Below are 10,686 nucleotides of genomic sequence, written 5' to 3'. Positions count from 1 at the left end.
TCATGTGAATTAAGAGTTGAATTCGAGGAACAATTGGTGTATGACACAGCTGGCATGCAATGATAATCCTCTAGATATGCAGGGGGCTTTCTATTTTTTGTGGACTTTCTAATTTTTTGAGGTGAATTAGATGCCATGCTAAGATGTGGTGAATCACTGGACTGTGAAGATGCAGGCATGATGTCAGGTATAATATTCTCATGTTGATGTTCATCTAAATGATTGACTGATGGTGATGCATGGGAATTAATGCTACTATGAAATTCAGAAAATGGATCATCAAATGCTAGATTGTTTAATGTAGTAATAGGTGCAGCATCAATAGCAATGTTATTGTCAACTAAATTTTGCAATGAAAAAGGGAATACATGTTCATAAAATGATACATTCCTTGACATTAAAAGATTTCTACTTTTCAAGTCATATAGAACGTGCCCTTTGACACCCAAATACACGCATTTAATAGCCCTCGGATCTAATTTTGATCTATGAGCTGAATTTGTTGAAGCAAATCCTAGACATCCAAAGACTTTGAGGTAAGATATATCAGGCTGTTTTTCTTTCAAAATTTTATAAGGAGAATGATTTTGTAATAGCACACTAGGAATTCTATTAATTATGTGAACTGATTGTGCTACTGCAAAATTCCAAAATTTCTTTGGCATGTTAGAATGGAACATCAAAGCTCTTGTGACTTCCAAAATGTGTTGATGCTTCCTTTCTATAATGCCATTTTGTTGGGGAGTTTCAACACATGAGGTTTGATGAATGATACCTTTGGATGCATAAAAATTGTTCAGTTTGAATTCATTTCCATTATCAGTTCGGATCTTCTTAATTGTTACTCTGAATTGAGTTTCAATCATTTTAACAAAATTCTTGACTAATTCACTAGCTTCACTCTTTAATTTCATAAAATACAACCAAGTGAATCTACTTTTATCATCCACAATAGTCAAGAAATATTTGAAACCCAAAACAGAAATAGTATTGAGAGGACCCCAAATGTCAATGTGTACAATGTCAAAGTTGTTCATGCTCTTAGTGATCCTTGACATAAAAGGCAACCGTTTTTGTTTCGCATAATGACAAGAATCACAAGGCTTATTACAAATTGAAAACTTTAAATCTTTGTATTCCTTTTTCATAACAACAATTCTATCACTAGGCAAATGTCCTAATCTAAGATGCCATAGTTCAGAGTGCCTTAAGTGTGTGGACTATGCTGACAGTGTGGATGCAAGTGATGCAGATGCAACTTGTGATGTAGCTTGAATGGGTGTGAGGTTCTCAAAAGCATAGAGCCCTCTCCTTTGTTCAGCTACACCAATTGTTCTCTTGGTAGTTTTGTCCTGGATTTTACATTCATTTTCATCAAAAATCAATTTGCATTTCAAATCGGCTGTCAATTTTGAGACAGAGATCAAATTGAATTTAAAATTTGGAATATAAAAGACATGTAGCAAAGAAAATTGATCAGAAAACACAACTGTTCCTGCAGTATTGACCAATGTATTTGTGCCATCAGGCATGCTGACTAGTACGGGTTCAATTTGGTACAGTTTTTGAAATGAATTTTTGGCATATGACACGTGATTGGTTGCTCCTGAGTCAATGACCCAGGATTTAGGACTGAATTTAGAAAGTGACATTATGTAAGAGATACCTTGGTTTGATGGTAGAGTTGTGGTGACAAGTTGATTTATGCTATGCTTTGGGTGTGCATCTTATTGGTTCAGAAGAGCAAGCAAAGCCTCCTTTTGTTCTAAGGTGAAATATGGCTCAGATTTGCCAAGTTCTTCCTTCTGAGATTGATTGCTTACTTCATTATCATCTTCAGCAACCATGTTGTTGATCATGGCTCCATTGTTCTTGAAATGAGGGGGGAAGCCATGCTTTTTGTAGCATGTGTCTGCCAAGTGACCATGCTTGCCACAATGAGAACATTGTTTGGAACCTCTTCCATTCTTTGCATTGTTGCCATAGCCTCTTCCCCCTCTGCCTCTGCCTCTTCCTCTTGTGTTTGTGCTACTATTTTCATTTCTTGAATTTATTAACAATGCCTTTTCTTCCATTACTTCATTCAGGTTCAGCTGCCGCTCTTGTTGCAATAAAGATGCAAAGGCTACATCCACCGTAGGTAACGGCTCCATCAGCATGATCTGGGATCTCACAATTGAAAATTGTTCGTTAAGACCTCTCAAAAGCCTAACTGTTCTAGATTCTTCCTTGTAGCCTCTCATTATGTTCACCTCACAATTGCACTTCTCCACACATCTTGAACAGTTTGGAATTGGACGAAAATTTTCCAATTCCTCCCAAATCGATTTCAGCTTAGTATAGTAGGCAGTTACTAATGCATCTCCTTGCTTGGTTGCAAATAATTCTTCCTCCAATTCTGCTATTCTATACACGTCACCATGACTGTACCTATGCTTCAATTCCTTCCATAATTCTTCGGCTGAGTTAATCCACATGACGCTTTGAGCAATTTCAGGGCTTAGAGAGTGATTGATCCAAGAAGCAATATATGTGTTGCAACGATCCTATGCTTCAAACAATGCATCATCCTCTGATGGTCTTTGAATCGATCCATCCACAAATTTCAGCTTGTTCTTGGACTTCAATGCTCTCCACATGTCTCTTTCCCACTGTTGAAAATTACTCCCTACCAATTTAACAGCAACTATGGCTGATCCTGAATTTTCTCCAGGATGCAAGAAATAAGGACTCACCAGATCCAATGCTGGATTTGATTGACCTTTGTTCGTGCTTGATTGGTTCATCATGTTGATCTGATTCACCAACGCAGCAAGTGCATGAATGTCTACTGAAGGAACCGATGCAATACCTTCACGTTCCATCGCCTCTTGTTCGCAAACCCTAATTTCAGAATCAAATCAATGAATCTTGTTGATGCAGATTCAGAACTTCTTCCCTCAATCTCGCTGATTGGAAATGTTTGTCAGTGCCGGATTGATGCACGACAACGCAAATCTCATCAGTCTCTATCGATTGAGTTTAAGGGAAGAGGAGAAGAATTAGATGAGAAAAGTGAGAGAAAATTGATTTTGTAAGAAGAAGAAGACAAAGAATGAAGAAATGTGCTGCAGATTTCTTTCGAAGTTCCTCAACCATTTATCATCATTCCCCTTCTACGCTCACCGCACCATGTTGAAATGGTGAGTTCAGGGGAGATGAAGGGAAGAACTTCACGAAGCTTGAAAACAGAGGAGAGTGTGTTTACTGTTACAACTCTATCACTCTTGAATTCATTTTCTGTTTGCACACCAAAAACTAATTCAATTCACATTTCTTAGCTAATAAATAGTAGCAACTTGATGAGCTGCATAACTAACTATCTAGTCAGTATTCTAACAAACTTATTCCCTAATTACTCACTAATAGAATCTGCCTATATCTGCAACTCCTAACTAATTAGCTTGCTAACCACTACACATGACTCATTACCTCACGTAACATAAATATTAAGAAATTTAGTTTCTGTATCCAGTAGTTTATGTTCCTAAAAAATATCACTTCCAATCGAATATCAAACATAATTTCCGATGATCCTACAAGAAAAATAAAACAAATAAAGTTAAGGTGCTTAGGATTTGATGGAAATGAAGTAATATGGGGTAGCTTTGTGTAGGTGTTAACCTTATCTAAAGGAATCACTTGATAATTATGAGAGTCGTTAGCTTCTCTTGAATTCTACCACACCGCATAAAACCACATGAAGCAACCAAAATTAAAGTATCTATCTTCTCTTCACTCTTCAACTCCACTAACTTTTTCTTTCTGTCTCTCAAGTAATCAAATCATTCATTCAATTTCTCTTTTTTTTTTCTTTTTTTTTTCCTTTTTAATGTCACTTCATTCGGCAGCATAATTTTTTTTGTCTTTTATGTAGTTTATGACTTATGAATCTGGTTAATTTTTTTGTTATGAAAGTAGAAGTGGTGATATATTTTAATATTATAATTTTTTGTATTTTTTAAAATTGTGGAAGTACACAAATCGAAAGGTCCGATTTCTATACCTAAAATTTTTTTATTTTTTTTAAACACAAATCAGACGGTCCAATTTCTGTATCTCTAGAAATCAGACGGTTCGATTTCTGTACCTCTAATAAATCGGATAATCCGATTTCTATTTTTCTAGTTAAACGATTCCACATTTGAGTATAACACCCCAACAATTCACATTTTAAAAAAACACCACTACTACTCCAATATTAAAAATAAAAAATTTTATGAATCTCGCAATAAAATAGAGAATAAAAAAAACCAAAAAAAAAAAGAAAAAAGAATTCGTCCTATGTATGATACTGAATTACTGATAGAGCCTAGGAAGAAAATAAAATCAAAACAACACTCTCTTGCCAGCGTGTATGTCTGACGCGTCAGGCTCTCTTAAGTTAACCATACTATTTTCATCTCTATCATTCTCTTTTTCCTGCATTGTTGTTTAAGACTTTAACTTTATGGGTTTCACTAGGAACCTGTAGTTAAGTAGAGTTAACCAATTGAAAAATAAATTTTTAAAAAAAAAAAAATAATTTTTTATTTTAATTTTTAAAATTTTAAAATTAAAAATAAAATTAGTTTGAGTTAATTTATATTATAATTAGTTCTTTAGACATTTTTTAACTTTATAGTTTATACACGGATACTATAAAAAAATTGAGTAAATCCTCTTTTTTCTATGTTTATTTGTTTAAAAAATAAAATATTTTTTATAATTTAAATTTTTTTTTAATTTATCTCAAATTATTTAATAAAATAGTCTAAATAATCTATATAAACGATAATTTACTAATGTGTCAAGTTGCTTAAACTAATAACTAAAGTTGATTAAATAAGTTACTTAAATGATTAAAAAATTAAAACATCGATTAGATATTTTCGAATTATGGTCAGCGATTATTGTCTTTTAGATAAATAGTCATAAATCGAAAAAAAATATTTACTCAAAAAACATATATATAATAATTTAATTAAATTTATGCATTTGAATAAATTTTTTAAGTAATGAATTAAAAATTAATTACTTTTGTTTATATAAAACTTCTTTTATTGAAAGTGAATAAAAAATTAAATATTTTTAGTTTTTGTTTTTTCTTCCTTTCTATATTAAAAGGATGCTTTTATATTTTATTCTTATATTTGGCAGTATTTAGAAATCGTTATCTTTGTGAACATGTAAATAAATAGAGATATAGATTAATAGATACAATAAAAGTATGAAATTTCTGCCTGCTTTTTAGCTTTTTGTATTTACATTAAAATTAATTATTTGTGAACAATTACCATTGTATGGAGTATGATTCATCCCGCAACCAGTGTTTTTGCAACTAATTTTTTCTGTTGTATTTTCTATAAATTTTAAGAACCAACTATAAGGTAACGTTTGGTGGAGAGACAAAGATGGAAAGACTGAGACTGAGAGACAGAGACTAAGAGACACGGATTGAAATAAATTTCAATATTCTGTTTGGTGCAAAATGGAAAACAGGAATTGAAACAAGAATAAAACTCTAATTTAATTTGCACAAAGAAGAGTAAAATTGAAATTAATTAATTGAAATGAAAGTATTTTAGGTATAAAATGTTATTAAAGTTTCAGTCTCCATCTTTAAAAATTTCAGTCCCCTGTGTCTCTATTTTTTGGAGGTACTGAAATACTGAAATTTTAGAGACAGAGACAGAAATTTTAGTACCAGTCTTTGAACTAACAAACACGATACTGAGTCTCAGTCTCTCAGTCTCTATTTCAGTACCTCAAAACAAACGCTACCTAATTTTTTCTTATAAAAATTTAAATGTTGATATATCTTTTTATGAATGAATTAACAAAATTAGTTTTATACTAAAAAAAGAAATAAATAAACTACTAATTTTATTAGTAAATATTTGAAATACTAACAAATTTATCTATAATAAAAGTCATAGATACAAAATTAATTTTGCCTATTTATGAGTAAAAGTTGTGAGTGTCTTAAATTTTTATAGGTAAAAATAATTATTTGTTCAAAATTAAACTTTATAGTATATATTTAACCAAAGAAATATTTTATTTAAATTCAAATAAAATGATTAGAAGAAAGGAAGAAAGTAGATCAAATTGCTAAATGGGAAAAAAAAACTTTTTACATATTTGGGGATTTAAAACTAAAATGTTAATGACTTTATTAAAATTTAAAAATCATCATTAATTTAATGACATTTGAATAACTATTATATTATCAGGATTTTTTAATTTTTTTAAAAATAACATAACTATGACATGTCAAGGAAAAGCGCCGAATTTTTGTATTTTTCATAATTTCAAATAATAAGTAATCTCAATATATTGAATTATAAATAAGTTTCAATATTTGTTTTTTATATAGAGTATTTATCGATTTAAATAATTATATTACATTTTGAATGTAGTGTCTAAAAAAAGTTACATATATATCTCAAATACTATGCATTTAAGATATGTCACAAACTCCTAAGTCCTAGCCAAAGATTAAGGGAGCACTTGAAATTAGCTTTTTTAAAAAGCTTGTTCATATCTCGAATGTTGAACTACAAAGATTTAGAGGTAATAATATTGGATGCACTACATTTGAAATATGGATAAATTTAATTCGGATACTCTGCATTATAGATAGCTACGTCCAAAATATCACCTATATAAGAAGTTGTAAGTACCATAAATAATCACAATCAATTTATACACTATATTCTCTTCTTTCTATATTCATAGACATGACTAATAGTGAGTTTTTTTTTTTTTTTTTACCAAATGGGATCATAAAAAATTATGTGAATGGAGTGATGTTTGAATGCAGTTTTCTTGTGATGTTGTGCAGCTGGTGTCTAAATTTTCTCAATGTGCTAAAAAATTTCACATTGATGAATATGGGTGTAATTGTTTTCAAGGAGATTGAGAATGTGGGATATAATTTCTTATCAATGTTGTCAAATGGAGTGTTTTCAAATAGGACATTTTGGGTCCAAAGTAATGGCAATGTGCAGACAATGTTGGATGTGCATGTGAAACTAATGTCGCAACATGTGATGTATGGTTGATAAACCATAATTTTATGATTTATTATGTATTGAATTTGGTGGATTTTATCAATTTTTTTTTTTACATTTAATTAAAAAAATAACATAGTTTTATGAAATTCTCCTAATTGTATTTAGTGATTAAAAATATGTTTTTTAGGCTTTTAATTCGTTAAATTTGATTCAGTTTAGTTCCCCTCGATGCATTGATATGTTTGTTTGGTGATTTCAGGCTTAAGAGGTAAGGATTGGATCAAAGAAGTGAAAAAAAAAAGCATGCAAGGTAGAAATTCATGAAGAATGAGGATTTGGTGGAATTCATGGCCACACGTACGCATGCCTCATGCATACGCGTGAGTGAGAGTTTCGTCAAGCCACGCATACGCGTGACATCCCAGGCACGGGTGACACTTAGCACGTGACCAACTTGAAAAAAAGATGGCTGACAATTTCTGAGCTCATCCAACCCAAGTCCAACTCATTTCTGAAATATTTGAGGCCAAATTCAAGAAGAAACAAGGGGGAGCAATTAGGTTTAGTTTTAGCCATGTTTTAGGTTATATTCTAGAGAGAAAAACTCTCTCTTCTCTCTAGAATTAGGTTAGATTTGGGTAATTTCATCTTAGATTTAGGTTTTAATCTTGTCTTGATTTAGTTTTCTTGCAATTTCTTGTTATTACATCTTTGCTTTCTTAGTTTTACTTGTTATTTCCTTTATTTTGTTACTTTTATGTTATTGAATACTTGTTGATTTTAATTTCCATTTAATGCAATTTGAGATTTTATATTTCTTATTTTTTGATTGAGTTATTATTGTTACTTTCTTGCATTTGGTAATTTTAGATTTTATTATTTCTTGTTATTTTACCATGCTTTCCTGTTATGCATTCTAAGTGTTTGATAAAATGTTTGGTTGAGTTTTAGAATAGAATTTTGTATTCTTGGCTTGGGTTGGTGACTTGAAAACTCTTGAATTGTCAAATTCTAATGTGGATTGGTAATTGAAGATTGCTAGTTAGCTTGAACTTCACTAAATCTCGTCTTTCACTATGAGTTGATTAGGATTTGTGAACTCAAGTTAATTGTATTTACTTGACTTTCCTTCATTTGTTAGAGGTTAACTAAGTGAGGGCAATAGACATTTACCATCTCAATTGAAGATGATAATGAGGATAGGAATTTTAATTCTCACCCCCTTGCCAAGACTTATCTTAGTTGTTAGCTTTATTTTCTTACAATTTACATTTCCATTCATCATTCCAAAACCCCAAAAAAGAAATACCTCATAACTAATAATATGCACACTTCCCTGTAATTTCTTTGAGAGATGACTTGAGGTTTAAATATTCTCAATTTTTATTGATTTGCATTGTGACAAACAAATTAAACTTTGATTGAGGGTTGATTGTTGGTATGGATCTATACTTCAACGAAATTATTTTGTGAAAATTCATAACCAACGATTTCCCTCTCATCAAGTTTTTGGCACCGTTGCCGGGAAATTGCAAATGTGCGCTTGTTATTGGTTATTGTACATATGTTAATATTGTGAATAGCTTGATTTTTGGTTTGTTTTCTAGTTTTTGCTAGTTTTAGGAGTTTGTTTTCCTTGTTTCTTAGTAGCTTTTGTTTTATTTTCTCTTGTCACTATGAATTCTCACACATTTGGCTACGAGTTTGGTTCTAACTATGTTGTAGAAAATGGGAATTACAATGAAAGTTTGCATCAAGGATGAGAAAATCAAAGGTGGGAGGAGCCTCAAGCATATGATCAATCTTTATGGCAACAACCCTCTCCGGTATACTATGAGAATTACCCAAATCATGATGCATACCAATCTAATGGATATGGTGGTCTTTCTTGTGATTATCAATCACCACCACCATATACCTATGACCCCCCCTCCTCAACATTGTTCTCAACATTATTCACAAGTCTCATACCACCAAATACCTACATATGATCCTAACACATATCCACCATACCGACAACCATATGAGCCATATGAACCATACTTAGAGCCACCACAATTCCAACATCAATACCCCCAAGAACTACCATCTCTATATACACCACCTCTATATGCTCACTAAGATGAACCACCTTCCTATTATGAACCCTTTTTTCCAAGCAATAAAACCCTCTTTTCACCTCAAACCCCAATGAATGACACTCTCATTTCAATTATTCAAGAGCGACGTGAAGCTTACAGGAGGCAAGAAACCATCATGCCTACCTTAGTTGAGTAGTAAACAATTTAGTCTCCCAATGCTTAAGTACTTAAAATACTCCCATGGCCACATGTAGAGAATCAAATGAAGAATGGAGTATGAAAGAGAGGTTAAAAACTAAAGTGGAGGATGAGGAGTGGAATTTTGTATTAGAACAAGTGGAGGAAGCTGAAATTGTTGAAGAGGAAGAAGTAGTTAAAGATTTAGGAGATGTTGAATGCCCATGGGAATCTAAAGTTGTAGAGCCTCCTTTTGAAAAGTGTGAAATTGATGTTGAGGAAGATAGTTCACAACCTCCAAAACATATTATGAATGAAGAATTGGAAGAAGCAGAGCAAGCAACAAGTTCTTTTAATGATGATGATTTCGCATCAACACATGATCTCCTTAATTTTGTTGAATCTTTCCCCGTGGAATTGGAATTAGATGTTGATGTAGACCTCACTCAATTTCTAACTTATGACTTGAGTGATGGGGAAGAGTTAGAAGAATTCGGTGAGGAAGAGGTTAAAGTTGAATAAGCTTGTCAAGAGGTGGAAGTAATCCAAGAAGAGCACAAGGGAGTGGAAATTACAAGGCCGTTTAAAATCTCACATCCTAAGTCACCATCCAACACAATATTTGAGTATGGGTAAAATTCATATCCCTTAGCTTTATTATCCCACTTGAATATGGTTTGCTTGAAACGGATGGTCAACTTAGAACTCTTTGTGGATTGAAGAGTAAGAGAGAGTTGTGTAGTGGTTGAAAATGTAATCCTAGGTTCATTTTGGTTGGATCATCAAAGTTAAAATTCAAATGTTGGCGTAGTGCTACATTGAATGGGTTTAGGAAGATGCTTTGTTGTGTAAATGAGAATTCAGATTGCTTGCCACCCAATTAGAATTGTTATGATCAACTTGAAGACGAGTGTACAAATAAGATTTGGGACCCCGAATTACCACATGAGGATCAACTTTAGGAGCTCATGGCTTGTTTAGAACTTCATCAAGGCTTGGTGCAATCAATTGAGAATCTTGGAGTATTTTGGAGATCTAAGCATTGTTGAAAGTTCAAGGATGAATACAAACACAAGCCACCATGACAAGGAGCTTTCCAATTGTCTAACTTAAGGACAATAAATAAAAGTGTTAGGTGGGAGACACCCCACCATGGTAAACTCTTTCAATTCTCTTGTGTATATAGTTGATGAATAAATTGGGTTTCCATTATTAGGTACTTTCTTTCTCTATATCATTCTTGTATATATGCTCTTAGATTTAGTTGCTTGGGTAAATTTTTATTTTAGGTTGCATATTTGAATAGTCAATAATCTTGTCTTGAATTGCCTTTTTGTTTTGCATTGCATGTTTAAAGATTTGTTAATTTTGGAGTTTGGCTTGTCTTAAAA

General features: G+C 32.1%; 1 protein-coding gene across 1 annotated transcript; it reads right to left on the bottom strand.

Annotated features, from left to right (window-relative positions):
• Nucleotides 1–1,727: 1,727 nt before the first annotated feature.
• On the bottom strand, nt 1,728–2,477 carry LOC130935062 (uncharacterized). Its single transcript, XM_057864622.1, has one exon. The coding sequence runs from the start codon at nt 2,475–2,477 to the stop codon at nt 1,728–1,730; it is 750 nt and encodes a 249-aa protein (XP_057720605.1).
• Nucleotides 2,478–10,686: the final 8,209 nt, after the last annotated feature.

Source organism: Arachis stenosperma, chromosome 1 (genome assembly GCF_014773155.1).
Source record: "Arachis stenosperma cultivar V10309 chromosome 1, arast.V10309.gnm1.PFL2, whole genome shotgun sequence".
In the NCBI taxonomy this organism is placed as follows: Eukaryota; Viridiplantae; Streptophyta; class Magnoliopsida; order Fabales; family Fabaceae; genus Arachis; species Arachis stenosperma.
Note: the sequence above shows the minus strand (reverse complement) of the source record. Positions and strands in the feature narration are given on the sequence as shown.

What these genes read in the sequence shown, in the direction of transcription:
- LOC130935062 (XM_057864622.1), bottom strand. Translation starts at nt 2,477, where the DNA reads ATGTGGATTAACTCAGCCGAAGAATTATGGAAGGAATTGAAGCATAGG.